Consider the following 15,943-nt stretch of genomic DNA (forward strand, 5'->3'; position numbering starts at 1 on the left):
CAGGGCCAGATTTACTGGTGTACACCATTTGCCGCATGAAATTCCAACCTCAGGTTTATGGCTGCTTTGTGTTGCTGGAGCAGCATGCTGAGCTCTCTAATGATTCTGGCTTATTGCCTTTTCCCCACACATTCTGTACCAATTTATTATTCCATGGAGTATGGTTATATGCTTTCTGCAATTTAGTTTAGAAATAGTATTAAAAATGAAGCTGACATGCATTAAATAATATTTTATTGATTTTCTTAAACTCTCAACGCAGGAGTGCATCACTGCACAGCTTTGCCCTAAACAATACATACATATGTATATATAGAAAACCACATGTGCACTGTAAGAAGAAGCCAAATGAAAGGCATGCGTGTTGAACATAAATACATCTTAAACGACATCTTGAAAACCACTGTGAGAAAAAGCATCATATTGCACCAGCCTGTGTTTAGTATACTGGCACATTTGTAAGGTAAATGACACAATTTCACTATGGGCAGCATCTGAACAAGCCATGCTGCTCCCAGAGGGGGGGAAGCAGGAAGGGAGAGTAGCCCCACACTGCTTTCCTACACCCTTTCCATTCAGGGAGGCTGCTCCATTTCCAAGCCTGTTTCAAGTACATACTTTGGAGCAGACATCCATTGCTGAGAGCCACAGAGCAACAAATCACACCTGGATCTGCAGGATTGGTTTCTTTCAGATGCTCTATTTGACAAAGACCGTTTTTTTTTCTGAGACAGGAAGAAGGGGAGTGTTTGGATGACCACCTAACCTTATAATGATTTCATTTCTAAATGTAGCAACTCTCAGTGAGCACAGAGATAGGTATTTTATTTCCCACATGTGTCTGTTTTAGATAAAGGCTTTACATTTCCATTTTGGGAAGGAATTTGAAAACAATTTCTGTTTAAATTATGGGTAAAAGAATAAAAATGGGTCAAGGTGGATTCAACACAAGAGATAATTATTAGCATGAGCTACAGCCTGAAGCATTTTAGAGTACACATACCGCTGGATAAATACGACACTGGTGCAGCACTGTATGCTATCTTCCCAGCTAGCACGCTTTTCATCATCCAGATGCCTTTGTATGATCTAAAGCAGAGCTGCATGGGACTTGCAATCAAATGCTGTGCTGTCAGAAAGGTGCGATCAATCATCTCTGCCAGGTTGACAGCACAGGATCTGATTTATCCTGCCTCTTTCTGACGCTTATATTTATTATAAAATCAAAGGTAGCCGGAGTTTAGCATCAGTACAAACTGCTGGAGCTTTGTTCAGTAGTGAACTGTTATGTGCACAAGAACCAAATCTCCTGGCATTTAATGATTCATTTTAAATATATCTGGCCTGTGAATTAGCAAACAGAGCTGTGAAATACTAACAGCAGCCAAAAGTAATTTATGAATATTGAATTGCATGGTGTGGTATGTCAAAGAAAAATACAGCAAGAACTCCCTTGGAAGCTTTTTTGCCCACTGCAGGTTTTTGGTAATCAGAACACAGAAAACCTGAAATACTCCTCTGAAAATGCTAAAAAGGAAATTTTTAGTAAAGCACTCGGTAATTGAAGGTATGCAAGTAATAAAGCATGCAAGGATGGCTAATCACAGAACTCACCATTCTGCATACCATCACTCAATTTGTACAAACCTACCGGTACCCCCACAGAGCTTTCACAACCTGCAGCTGGGTTTATCAGGTACCCAGATGACTTGGGGCAGGCAGCCATGCTGGGGCCTCCAATGGGGCCTTGGAACATGTGAAGTCCAATGGTGTGGATGCACTGCAGGACCTGGGTGCAGTGTGTTCAGCTGTCTTGAGTAGTCTGAAAGCAGTTTGCAAGCAAAGCTGTAGGACCCTGGCAGAGAGGAGCCCTTGGGTGAGACACGTGTGGCCACAACATGCAATCGTTTTAGGTTTTAAAATTACTGTTATAGCCTGGAGAACTGGTTGTCTATGACATGACAGTTTTCAGATGAGGAAAAATATAAGCCTTAGAAAAAAAAATAAAAATTGAACGTGCACGGGCAAGAATAGCACCCAGCTTAAAATTAAATACAGATGTCTTGAAAAGCTGGCCTGCAGAGGAGGCACTGAAAGGAAATACTCTCAGTAAAAAGTTATTTGTAACCTTCAACCAGGGTGAAGGCAGGAGAGAGCACAGGGGAAATGCACAGACGAATCATCTGCTTGAGTTCATACTTAATCCTCATTTCCTCACAGAGCACACACAGATACACAGTCCGGAGTACATCTGTCTTTGTGCTGTTTCCTGGGCATTTTGAAAGTATCCATCTGCCTTAAACCAGAGGTCCTGCCCTGATACTTTTGCGTGGTGTCTTATTCTGGTTTCATGAAAACTCTGGTTCTTGTAAAGACTCGGTCATCCATATGTACAAGTCTGTTTGCTGTGCTATGCATACTCATTGATCAGTATCCTTAGAAATCATCTGGATATCATAATTAAGACAAGCCAACATTGCTAGCAGCAAATTATACATCTACTTTAGATCCAATTACACTGTAATGACTGAGTGGCAAAGAGATATTGGCAGCTAAAACAGCATCAAATAGCTTTCTTGAGGCAGAGCCAATAGCGGGGGGTAAAATTAGAAAAATATCCCATAACATTTTAACCTCATAACAAACAGGGAGGGGAAAAAAATGCCAAAATTCCCAGGTAACAATGTTAATATGTTTTGAGTGGGAGTGGTGATTGTAAAAGTCAGCTCCTTCCTCAGGCTGAGGACTCCAGCTCCCCCCTGTCAGACCGAGCTCTGGGCTCTGCCAAGCATTCATCTGCAGCCAACATGTATTAGCTTCCAGAGCATCCTGCTGTGTGGAGAGGTGCACCCCAGAGGAGGGGAGGGGGTTCCCTCTCAGAGGAGGTCTGGGTGAATTCCTGTGAGTGGGAAAAGGCCTGCAGGAAAGCTGAGCAGTGGGAATGTATTTTAGCTCACGCTGTGGGAAAGAGAATGAGCTATGCAAGCATAAAACCCATCCTAGCCACAGTCCTTTTATAACCATGTTGGAACACCACCAACATGATATTTAGAAAATATCAAAGCTGTGGTTTAGATCACAGTGTTGTAGATATTCCTGTTGCAAGGGATTTAAAGAGAATCCAAACGCTCTCTTGATAAAGTAAAGCCTTTGTTGAGAAAGGTGTTTAATCCATTTGGGTCTTTGCACTTCAAGGAAAAGAGTATTTCAAAAGTTCCTTTGAATAGAAAAAAAAAGAAGAAGAAAGCCAATGTAAACTGAATAGGTGTGTCAATTGTAGTCCTGCTCCCCAGCAGTTCCTTTGCAAAAGACAATAGCAGAAATCAAATTACACATGGACTAACATGTAGGGATAAAAGAAAAAGGAAAAAAGAGAAAAACTAAAGGCTTCTGAACACCAACAAGAAATTCAGCACCAGTTTGCCATGTCCCAGCAAGTCAGCAGGAGGCATTTCATGCAAGTAATCTGCAGAGGAGAGCTCCTGTGTGAGCACAGGGGAATCTGTACCCTGCCCCCTACTCATGGCAGCAAGCAGAAAGATCTACAGTTGGTTTTCTAATACCATGATTGATAAAACTATCTGAATTCTGGAATTTGTCTGATGCTTGAAGCATTTTACGTTACCTGGGAGAAGACGCCAAGCCTCACCTTGCCACAAACTCCTTTCAGGCAGTCGTAGAGAGCAACAGGGTCACCCCTGAGCCTCCTCTCCTCCAGAATGACCAATCCCAGCTCCCTCCGCTACTTCATATAAGACTTGTACTCCAGACCCTTCAGCAGCTTCGTTGCCTTTCTCTGAACAAGCTCCAAGGCCATCGCAACTTTCTTGTAGTGAGGGACCCATGAGATGCATCTTAGGTCTCAGCAGAGGACACATCAAGATCTGTGACAGCTCAGTTTTCTCAAGCTTGTCTCTCCCTAAGTGAGCTTGGCCCTTAATTTATTAATATCAAATGCATACTTATATCAAATCAGATTTAATCCCTTTTTTTTCAGTGTGTTAGCATTAAAAGGCACCATCTGATATACACAAATGAGAGTAAAAGTAAGCAACAATATCTGTATAAAGTGAAAAATGCACCAAAAACTCAATAAAAGACAGGAAAGTTGTTTCGCAAACACACACAAACACGTCTAGGAGATAATAGATGTGTGAGAAGTTTATGAACTGGTACCTGCCCAATAGCCTCACGAAAGACAAGGCAGTCTCCAGGGTGGGACACAGGTCTTGTAGCAGGAAGAGAAGGAGGGCACATTGCACCCACATCATACTGTGGGCAGGCTGCAGGGGCCAGAGCAGGGCGTGCTGATGTGATCATGCCTCAGGCCACACAGCAGGCTGAATCAGGAGGACCAAAGTTAGGTCAGGGTTTCTGTGGCTTCAAATGCTGACCTGCTTCTCTCAGAGATATATTAAACCTCAGATGTATTCTCTACTTGCATAAAGTGTTCGTTTCCACTGCTTTTTGTGCAATGAAAAAAATAAGAGCAGCACCCACATAAAACAAAGAAAGAAATGGTTTTACAAAGCCCAGTGGATTAATAGTTGTATGGGCAAGAAAAAACAGCAAAACATTTAAGGATCTTTAAATTCTTCACAAAGCACTCTCATCAGCATGATCACCTCAGGCCCTAATAAGAAAAACATATATATAATTTATCTATAATCCTAGAAGAAATTCCTTTATGAGACTGAAGAGAATGCTTTCAAAAGTCTTAAAAAACAACTCCACATCTTTTATATATATATATATATATATATATATATATATATATATATATATATATATAAAGATTTATATATATATATAAAAAGATTTAAAAAATCTTTTTATCTTTTATATATATTTATATATTTATGTATATATATATATATATATATGTATGTACGTATGTATTGCTACCTGTATTCTCTCCTTTTGTGATGACACGCATCATTTCCACGCATAATAAAAGTCTTCAGCACTGACTTTTATAACACAATGGAGATCAGATTAGAACATTATATGGTGATTCTGGATGCTAAAGAAGCTAAAATAGAATTTAGAATCAAAAGGCATTTTCAAAAAAAAAAAAAATTATTTTTTATTTTTCAGGCAACATTTTTTCTCCCAAAATATACATCTTCACAAACAATAAGTCAAAGGAGCTCTCTCAGGACAAATTAATCCCTTAGATGAACAGAAAATACAGTAAAATACAGTCATTGGGTCAGACTTCAGAAACATTCCTAAAGTCCACAATGGCAAAAACAACAGAAATAAAGTAACATTCAGTTATACTTACAGAGCCATTATTTCTACAAGTTAACACTGGCTATGCCTAAATCTTCAAGTAATAGGGCACAACAGGAGTGAATACATGGAGTTAAACAACTGATGTGGAAGCCCTGCTGCCCAGAGTATCAGTGTGAAGGAGGCTTTGCTCTGGTGGGATTCCACAAGCAAGGAATGTGATAGCCCTGCTCCTGGAAGGCAAAAAGCCTTTGGTTCCATGAGAAATGGATGGATATGGTGTACACCTAAGGTGCTCCACGCTGACACAGGCCAAAACGTGGGGGACTGGGATGGGCAGGAGATGGCCTCAAAATCCTACTTCTGCCCCATGTGTAAATACCAACTAAATGCATGCACTGTCAGCACAAAAATCTAGCTCAAAATGTTTGCCTAAAATAAGTTTCAAATAACACTTAAGTTACCGTAAACAGCAAATACTTAAAAATAGTTTGGAGAATGTTCTCTCTCTTAAATTACCATTCTTCTAGATCATCAGTTATTCCCATTACCCTACTTCAATGAAATTCCACTATAGAAATACAAGAAAGAAAAACATTTAGGAATTTAAGATATTTTACTGTACACCCTTAAAATGGTAAATATTCTGGATATATACAACACGCGTACAAAATACAGTCTCCCTTTACTGTAGTGGTCCAGCTATTAGTTGTGCTTTCCTCCCTATTCAGGAAGTCTAATGTTGCTTAGTTCCATAAGTTTTCATGAAACATAAGATTTGCTAATAGCAAACAGCTCAGAAAGTAGTGCATTCAATGTTTAAGCATTATATTCTTAACAGAGAATATTCTTAACAAACAATAGTCTTAAGGTTGAGTAGTCTCTGATTAATTATATAAAACTGAATTTTTAAGCATTAAAAAATTCCTTATCCACATTTTTTTGTTTTTAAAGGGAAAAATTTCAGCTCATATTCGAGCCAATTCTCAGATCAAACATCATTCTGAAGGTGAAACTTCAGTTTAGTTTGATTTTATCAGTTCTGATAGCTTTTCTCTGTTTCAGCAGAGATAAAACCAGGAAGAAGATGGCAAAGCACCTGTTCCTGGGTGTTTCAAAGCCCAATTAATTGGAGTGTGCTTGAATAAAAAACCCACAGATTAGGTGTGTTCCCAATTCAAATCAACAAATCTGTTATAGCTTGCCTTACACCTTACTCATAAAACAGTACTGCATTTATTGCTGTATCTATACAAAATTCCCACAGATTATAAACCCAGTGACCATTATTCATTTGCTGCCCACAAGTAATTATCTAAACCTCTAAAATCATGTTTGCCTGACTGATAAATGCAGGTTTGTATGCTTCCAGATAGAAAATACTCATATACCAATGGAGATTGGATTCAAATACCGATTTGAAAGTAATTACTCTGTTGCTGTATTTCCCATACACACACAGACAAAGAAACATTGGCAAAAATAATCATAATCTCCTGACTGGTAGAAACTGGAATATGTATGAAATTACTGTCCCTAGGCTGAAATCCACCTGTCCCGCTGGTAGAAATACTAATTCTCAGAAGATGCTTTTATATGTTATGTTGTACCTTGATCTTGCTACCACAAACACAGTAGAAACCACTGTATTTCTGCATCAATGCACTGGTGCTCCAAGCAAGACATAAGTAAATTAGGGCTGCCAAACAGAGGGAGAGGAAGAACATTATTAAGTGATACTCAGCAGCTTTATCTCCCCCTTTCCCTAGTGACAGTAGGTTCTTCAGGACAGCAAGTAGGATACGTTCTTCACAATACACCTGACTACTATTTACACAATGCTTAAACTTATTTTCAGTGACAATGCAGCAAAAATCCTTGCTTGAAGAACCTATGTTTCATTAAAACGTAACACTAACAAAAATAGTAAAGACCCCTTATGGCACAAGTTCTTGCTCTCTGCATATAAACCAACCACATTAAAAAAAAAGATTGCAACATCATAAAATACAGTTCTGGTAACTGACACACTCAGTATCCATCTCAACTGTGATTTGTTCCTCCATTTTGCAGAGCACTAGGAGGAGGAAGACATCTCTGCAAGCTCTTCCTCAGGTTGAAATGAAACATCAAGCCAAAGGCTGCAATTTCGGGTAGATGCAGATCATGATTTCTGGTCCTCCTCTGACGGGACAACTTCCAAGAGGATTTGCAATGCTTCGGTTACAGTGTCTGAAAAAACAAAAGCATACACGTGGGAGATTTTTTGGATGGATGGAGAAGGAAAAAGCAGCCAGGAAAACTATCTCATCTGCTACACAGCCTGCTTGCAGATAGTGTTCATGAGTTACATATACCTGGTGCACATATCATTTAAATGCCTGGCTTATTTTATTGTCTTTTTAACTATGTGTTCTTTTCCTCTCATCTAATGATATTTATATAAAATAACAACAGAAGGGTATATAGGTATACACTTGTTCAATAAAGGTATGCATGCATTTAAGGACTACCATAAAACATGACTGCTCTCCGCAACTGCTTAGTTTTAACACCATTGTAATGTTAAAATAAAACTCTGGAAGGGTTCAAACAAGTTAATTCAGCTGTGCCAAGTTCTGCCTAACCAAAAAAGGAAACAATACTAAGAAACAGAGGAAGAAAGAAAACGATTATAATGCTTCACAGATCTAAGAATGTCACACGTACAAAGAAACTTTACATTCTTGGTCACCACGGACATATTTCCATCCTGTGTATTTACAGGTTTCCTTTTTAAAGAACTGATTCATAAATGGCATAGTTCATTTATATACTGAAGAGTAAAAGAGCATTCTTTTACCACTTCTTTGTCTTTTTTCTTTCATTTTCAGCAACACATTTTCAGCTAGCAGGATTTATTTTGAGAGAAAGTTCTTGTTTCCCTGTCTAGTACTATGTGTCAGCATCTACACCAATCCAGACTGAGAAGGGTAAAGCAGTGCAGCTCTCAGAAGACATGAACCAGAACTGCTTTCCTGCTTTGCTGTCTAACAGCCTCTGCCATATTCTGCTCTTCCCTCTGGAGGTCAGCAGCACAGTGCAAAGCCAGTGTGCCCTCAGACTACACATTGATGGAGTCAGAGAGGCTGAGATTCAACAGGGACTGCATTTTCTTCCATCTCCCTCCCTTCCAGCAGCATGGACTTCAGATCTGGGCTGTATGGATTTAGGGTGAAGGGTAGGAGAGCCAGCAGTGGGAAGCCTGCAGGGGTTTGCCCTGGTTGGTCCACTCCTTCCAGGGTGGAAGATGAGCAAGGAGTAAGAAGAAAGAGACTTTCTGTCAGGCTGAGCTGAGGTGTAACCGTTCTTGGAGAAAGGGCACAGCAGCAGAGAGAGAGCCAAGGCACCTCGAGAGCTGTCTGGAACATCAATATCCTGTTAGACTAACCAGGCACAGCAACATGCAGCCAGGCCTTGCCCTCCCTATGGTGGGAGGCAACCTCCCCTCTTCTACCTCCATGCAGTAGTAGCAAATGGAGAAGCAATCACACAAGCATGGGGGTGAGGGGTTTGAGTTGCTTGTTTGGCTGGTTTTGTTTGCACTATACACAAGGTAAGACAGTGTAAGAACATTTCATTCTGTCATCAGTCTGTATTTGGATTAAGCAGTACCTGGATTCACATGACCACCTTTCCATTTGTAATGAGACAAAGAACCATCAGTAAAGACACTTTTTGTTTCTACTTTCAACCCTTATTTCACATTTCAAGTGTAGAAGTCACTGTGAATAAGGGCCAACAACCTTTATCAAAAGAAAAAGCCCTTAGCTGGTAGCTCTGTGAGTGCCACATATTGCTTGGAAGGGTAAAGAAAGCAGTTATTTTTTGCATATTTATAAGACCAGACATATGATCTGCAGCAACATATACTGAGTAAATTTCCTGTGGATCATAGCATCACATGCTCAGAGAAGAGAACAATGTATGATACTGTGTCCTGAGTGAGAAAGCATCATCCTCTGGTGTTTGTACATAATCCCAAAGGAGACATTTTGTTATATAAACAGTCTCTTTTCTAGTATGGGCTCAGGCTATGAAGAAAGCAGCATTCAGCTTTTAAAGACCTTCCAATTCAATCCACTGTAAAGAAATAAAGCATGATTCTATGGTTGGGTTTTCAACTGAGAAGTCCAACTGGAAGAGTCCTGGTGCTGGTGCCACATCTTTTTTACACATTCATCTGCTTCAAAGGATTTGCTAGACTTGACTTTTTTTCATTTTCACATTAGTTGTACAAAAAGCAAGCAAGCAGAGGTCAAATGAAACCTGTACTAGCTGAAAATTATTTGTCCCAGAACATTTGGTACTACAGCAAACTTCCTTTGGAAAAGAACAAAATGTTACTCCCACTGCAAACTACCACCCCGACCCTATTAACCTCTCCAACTGTGAAGCAATCTTTTGTTCAATACAGTAATTTGGTAAAGTGAATAGGCAATGTAAATGCCATTAAGGACAGTCAAAATGTGCTTATCCAAAGAACAAAGATGTTCAGTCTTGGAGGGGATTTCTTGGGTAATGCGTACTCATCTTCAGGCTCAGTATTTGAACTCACTACTCCCGACTGTTCAACATCCCTCTCCTCTAATCATTAAAAAAAACTATATTGAATATCCAGACAAATCTTATGTGGGGATGGTTTGTACCTCTGGGATCTTGCAGCATTTTTCAAGGCATGTCTGGGGAGATGAGCAAGTGACATTCACCCCATCAAGGTGACTGCAAACGGGCAGACAGAGACCCATGCCACCGGCACACTGGGCACAGCTTTGCCAGCAGGACACTGTGCCCCAACCAACCAGCTCCGACCTCCAGCAGTTCTGCACAGAATGCTCCACTCAAGTCTAAATACACTAAATCTATTGCATTTTCCTTTTCCTTGTCTGGAAAAATCAGTTATCTTCTCAAAGACAGCTACCCAGCTGATCTGGCAAAAATCTGCCTTTGGTGAATTGCAATCAATTTTTTCACAGTGTCCACTTATACGGTGTCCAGAATTACTCTTTCATGCCTAAACTCATCTAATACATATGGTTTCAAAGCAGGAATAACAATCTCTCAGCTGTGCCATGACTATTCCTTCCTGTATCTCACAGAGGTACCTTAAGTGAATTCATCCTCATTCAGTGCCTTTGAAAAACGCTCTCAGGCTATACAGAGAAGCATCCTTAGCTTTTAGAAAGTCATGCCAGTTTAATAATGACTCCATGCTGAATGTTGATTGCTTACTCTGAGAGGTAAAAAAAAAAAAAAGAAAAAAGAAAAAAGAAAAAAATCTTTATATTTAACAAGAAAATCACCTCTCCACTCCACCTAAAAACTGTCAACATCGCTTTTCTGTCATTACTGTTGTTATTTTGGGAATAATAATTGCAGAGCAAACAAGCTGTTTCACCCACCGCCTGGCACCCGCTGCTCTCCCCCCTGAGCCAGCACACTGTGTCCACACACATTACACAGGCACCTGGCCTTCCTTCTAGGAGGAGAATTTTCTGTTATCTGAAAAGCTAGAAGATTTACCTTCATTGTCACAGCTGGCAGAATGAGCTCCACATACACCCAGACTACCTTAAAGAGAACATTTTTTCTCTCATCCAAGTAACGTGGTTCAACACTGGCATCCTGTGGCCAGAGATTCAAGCGACTATATTCCAAAACCTCCGAGTCTTCACAGAAAATGCTAAAAATCTCCAGTATATGATAAGAGAAAATCTCCAAGTTCCTAAATGTCTATTTGTCTGAGAAATTACAGACAAACAACTATTTAATAGAATGCCTTTTTGCACACAATTATTTTCATTTGCACTGGAATTTTCTACTCAGTCCCGGTGTATTTCATGTAATTTACAACTTTCCTGATATAAAATTAAGTAGAGCAGAAACCGATAGCCTTAAACTAACACCTTCTTAATGTAAATTTTTTCTGCTTTATTGTCTATGGATTTCCCAGAATGAATTGAAAAATTCATAGATTTTACAACAGATGAGATATAAATACAAAGACTACATTTTTATTATCTATGCACATATAAAAACATGAATAATAGGTTATAGTGCAATACATATAAATACCGAGATACTCTTACTGTGAGCATATTGTTTTAAAGCGTCTTTTAACAGTGCAGCACAAAAGGCAATACAGATTTTCAGTTCACCACCTATATTATAGGACAGTATACACAACAAAGTATATACACAAACTATTTGTAGCTGAAATTTTTCAGGGGCTGAATTTTCTGTTTTGCAGCAGAGATTTTCTTTTAGTTTCATTTCTCCCATCTCTCAAGTATTTTGCCTATTTTCTTAATTTATTTTTTGAAAATTACCCACATTTTGCCAACTTCCTCTCATGTTCAGTGAGAAAAGAAGAAAATAATAAATGACAATGATTTCTTTCTAGTAGAAATGTTCCAAATAACCCTTCTCAAGCATACCAGAACTTTCACAAATGCTTTTATAAACATTCAGAAATGGCACAGAAATGATTATTTGTGTATTTTACATGTCACTTGGGAAGTTGTTTGTCACAAAGCACAGAAACCATTTCCACAGAGGTGTGTCAGGTTTGGTAAATTTTCCCTCATTGGGGAAATTCCCTTGGTTGGAAGCCATCCTCAAGGACAATACACCCCCACCAAATCTGACCAAGCCTGTCCTATTTCCCTACATTCCTCAGTGGTACACAGATGTGTTGTGCCAACAGTGAGTAACAAGCCCATCCTGCCATCACAACGGTGACATTTCCAAACAAATTCTGCTACAAGTGAGATACTGTCGGAGTAGAAGAGAGGGAGATTGAATTTAAAAGGAATCACATGGTTGTAAGGGCAAGAAGGGGAAAAGGAAGCAGGAAGAAAAGCATGCAGACGTTTGAAGTCACTTTCTTTGGCTGAAGAATAGGCTTGCTGTAAACATCTCTGTTTAGTTAGCTGACATTGATTGTAACCAACGCTACAGCATATTCCACAAAGAAACTTGCATTGTCATGCCCGGAGCAGAGCAGCCAAGGGAATCGATAGCAAGGATTTCACAACACCCAGAGCCCTCAGAAAGTTCTAGAGTCAGATCAAGGAGGGAAGCCCCCTGGGGACTTACCTAAGAGCTTTCTGAACCACTTTGGTTTCTTGTCCCATACAATAAAGAGGTAGTAGGCAGGAACTCCCGTCAGGGTTATTGCGAATCCAATCCCTGTATTGACTGGATCGGAGTAAAGTGACAGTGCAACCATGAAGAGACAGGTGAAGGAAAACAATGCTGGAATAAACAGAGGCACCTGGAATACAAAGAATCATTACTTGACACTGACCTTGCTGTTGAATGATAATGGCATTTAATGTTCCATGAAATGTAAACCAGATAAAACTCAGCAGTACAGGATAGTCCTGGAGAAATGCAGGTTTCTAGAAGAGGCACGCAAAATGCCAGAGACTGCAGGAACCAAGCTAAGCCAAGTGCTACGCAGTAAGCACCACAGAAGTCTTTTAATTACACACTAAAACACTAGAGTGTTTTATGCCCTTTAAAATGTAAGGGTTGTAAATATGTTACATTACAAAATTCCTTTCTCTAATCCTCCAGTAGATAAGTAAGCAGCACTAACTGCAGTAAAGATTTCCTCTTTGATAATTACCTATTAGAAAACATTTTAAAACACAACACGGAGCTCAAGCCACCTTTTAAAACTATTAAGAAGATATTGATTTTCTTCCTAAGGTAAAAATCAAAATCTGGCAGGAAGAGAGCAAGTTAAACACCCATTTAACTACTGATAAAGATATCTGATACCATTATGAAACTGATAGCTTCTGGAAAAGCACTTTTCTGACAATATGACCAGTAGCATTGTCAGTGTCACTGTTGAAAGGATGAAAAAATAGCAATATCAGATTCATTCTCTCAATTTTAAAGAATGCTACCACAATCACTACGTTACCACCTCCCTGTGCCATGGCTTGTGAAATGTTTGGTGCAATGGAGAATTGGAGAATTCCCCTGGAGACTATTTTCTTCTTTTCATGCCTTGAAACATTACTGTTCCTCTTTTCTGTACTGTCAAAGCACTTTTTTTAATCAAAGCAAAATGGGCTGTGCTGTTGACCTTCTTATTTGCTGTTATGCCTGCGAGAACGCAACAGTGCACATTCTGAGTTCTTCATAAAATAGATTTCTTAGGAATACATAAATAGGGCTAGAATCCTCCACATTTTTCATCACGTTACCTTTCCGTACACATAATAGGAAAACTCACTCTGTGAGATGTTAAATGAAACAAGATCAGCGACAGAACTAAGTTCTAAGAACTAAGTTCAGTGGGCCAAACTATTGTTATTTACTTTCTGGTTTCACAGTAACAGTGCCTGCAAACCACTTGTGAGTTCAAAAACTGAGTAAAAAATTTTCTCCTAATCTCTAACCTAAACCTCCCCTGTCTTAGTTTCAAAACCATTCCTCCTCATCCTATCACTAGCCACCCTTGTAAACAGCCATTCCCCTTCCTGTTCAAATGCTCCCTTCAAGTACTGGAAGACCACAATGAGGTCCCGCCAGAGCCTTCTCTTCTCTAAGATAAATAAGCCCAGTTCCCTCAACCTTTCCTCATAGGAGAGGTGCTTCAGCCCAGCTCCAGCTACACCAGACTGGAGATATTTTCACACAACTTGGCAGAGCATAGTGACCTTAGCTTGCCTCACACTGCTTCAACACAACAGGCAAAACTGAGCAAACAGCTTGCCTTTTGCACAGCAAGCTCAATCGCTCCCCTACAGCCACCAGGGAATTAATAAAAATTGTCTTTCAGAAGAGAGCTCAGCCAGGATAGCACTGGATAACTTGAAGGAAAACACGAGGAGACTCTTCAATGTAAAAGACTATTTTCTATTAAATCCTGTTTTTTTCTTAAAATAGCCTAACTTTTTACATCAGCAAATGCTGCTTTGCTATCTGACTAGACAATAGATACAGGGGAGAAAAATTCATGTAGAACAGCATAGAGAGAAGGTTACCTTGAAAGGACGAGGCATATCAGGGCGTTTATATCTGAGATAAATCAAGCCAGCAACTACCAGTCCAATAAAAAGCCACCTGGCAAAACTGAGGAAATTCAGGAGACTGTAGAGATCCCCACTGAATAACATTATCATTGTGAGAGGGTGCTGCAAAAGAAATTCAGAGTGTAAGAGGCTTTTAATGGTTTGATCTCTGTTATTTTATAGCAGTGATGCCAAATCCATCGGCATGGAGAGAAGCAACACAGTCTTATCCAGAGATACATGAGGGCCACAGCCTTCAAGCAAGCCAGCTCATGTAACCAGATGTTTGATCAATTTCTACCAGTCCCCTCGGATCATGTTTAATCAATATTTGCTACCCTGGCTTACCACATGTGAGCCATACACACCTGTCCCCAGTGACCCAGACAGATAGACAGGCACCACAACACATGTGCATCCTGTGCTTTGTTCTCACAGGACCTGCCCACCACTCCTCTGCTTGCTCGTGACAAAGGGAGCATATCAGAGGTTGGCTACACAGTATGGGATGGTGGCTGGGCACACCAGGCTGACACCAGCTTGTACCAGCAGCATGCCCTGTGGGCTTGAGGGATGTAGACTTACTGCACATTGGAAATACAAACATTTCTAAGCAGAGATAAGCAATTAGCTGTCACTCAAGAGGTTGCTGAACAGTAAAAAGGGAAAACAACAGTAAAATAAATACAATTCTTCACTAAATGGGTGTTTTGAGGTATAAGGTGTCTGCGAGATGGGTGAAAGCTTAAGCATAAATCAGAGTGTTGTACCTGGGGTTAGATGATTAGTGTAGGCTACATGGATCTGCTTCAGCGTTATCTCTGGACAAAAGCAGAATATCTGTAGCTTGGACCAACTATAAAGGGTAGTCCACACTTCCCATATGAGACACTCTATACCTGCAATGACACAGCCCTTGCATTTGGGAATGAAGGCACCCGCAAGCATCACTATTGTGCAATTCTTCAGAAAAAGACAATGTCCCAGTGGTGACAGTCCCTCGAGAATTATAACAAGGCAACAGGTGAAATGCAGATCTCTAAATATTTAGCTAGGCTAAATCTTTGTATAAAGAACATTTGCATTAGAGATCTAGAGTCACAGCCCCTCTTTACGTTTTTCTTTGTTTGTTTGTTGGTTTTGGTTTTTTTTTCTTTTCTTTTTTTTTTTTTTTTTTTTTTTTTTTTTTTTAAGCAGTGAGTACTGTGTGGATTTGAATCAGAAGGATCAATATTTCAAATATGGGTATCTGACTTCCAAACTCTAATGACTTACAAAGCACTTGGTTCTTTACTCATAGATATTAAGCAAACTTCTCTGTAAAGGTCAAAGGAAATTTTCCACTGAATTATACTGGGCCAGAATTCTGCTATATAGACTCAGTCCCTAGAAGAAATCTCAGTTATGGGAGTGATATTGCAACAATGAGCCACAGCCAGTGAAAGAGAGCTAAGAGAAACAAAACCATACTGTATGGTTTCTTGGAATTGTCACATACACATCCACCAAATATCAGGAGATACAAATAATATGCAAATTTCTTAATTCCTAAATGTTTTGTTTTTTGGGTTTTTTTTTGTTTTTTTTTTTCAGGCCTCAAACACTGAACATGCTCATTTTCTCAGTTTCTCCTCAAG

At 39.6% G+C, this 15,943-nt stretch overlaps 1 protein-coding gene across 2 annotated transcripts in view; it reads right to left on the reverse strand.

The window, feature by feature from the left end:
* Nucleotides 1–5,070: 5,070 nt before the first annotated feature.
* The window catches only part of SLC7A11 (solute carrier family 7 member 11), a 57,924-nt gene continuing 47,051 nt past the window's right edge, over nucleotides 5,071–15,943 (reverse strand). Inside the window, exons 10-12 of one of the 2 annotated variants that reach the window (XM_015861084.2) lie at nucleotides 14,280–14,429; nucleotides 12,373–12,550; nucleotides 5,071–7,467 (exon numbers count right to left, since the gene is read on the reverse strand). In XM_015861084.2, the coding sequence (XP_015716570.1) occupies nucleotides 7,400–7,467; nucleotides 12,373–12,550; nucleotides 14,280–14,429 (396 nt within the window). In that variant the 3' untranslated portion in view covers nucleotides 5,071–7,399. Of the gene's footprint in view, nucleotides 7,468–12,372; nucleotides 12,551–14,279; nucleotides 14,430–15,076; nucleotides 15,206–15,943 lie in introns of those variants that run through there. The other variant, XR_004307049.1, reaches the window with a different exon arrangement.

This window comes from Coturnix japonica, chromosome 4 (assembly GCF_001577835.2).
Source record: "Coturnix japonica isolate 7356 chromosome 4, Coturnix japonica 2.1, whole genome shotgun sequence".
Taxonomy (NCBI): Eukaryota; Metazoa; Chordata; class Aves; order Galliformes; family Phasianidae; genus Coturnix; species Coturnix japonica.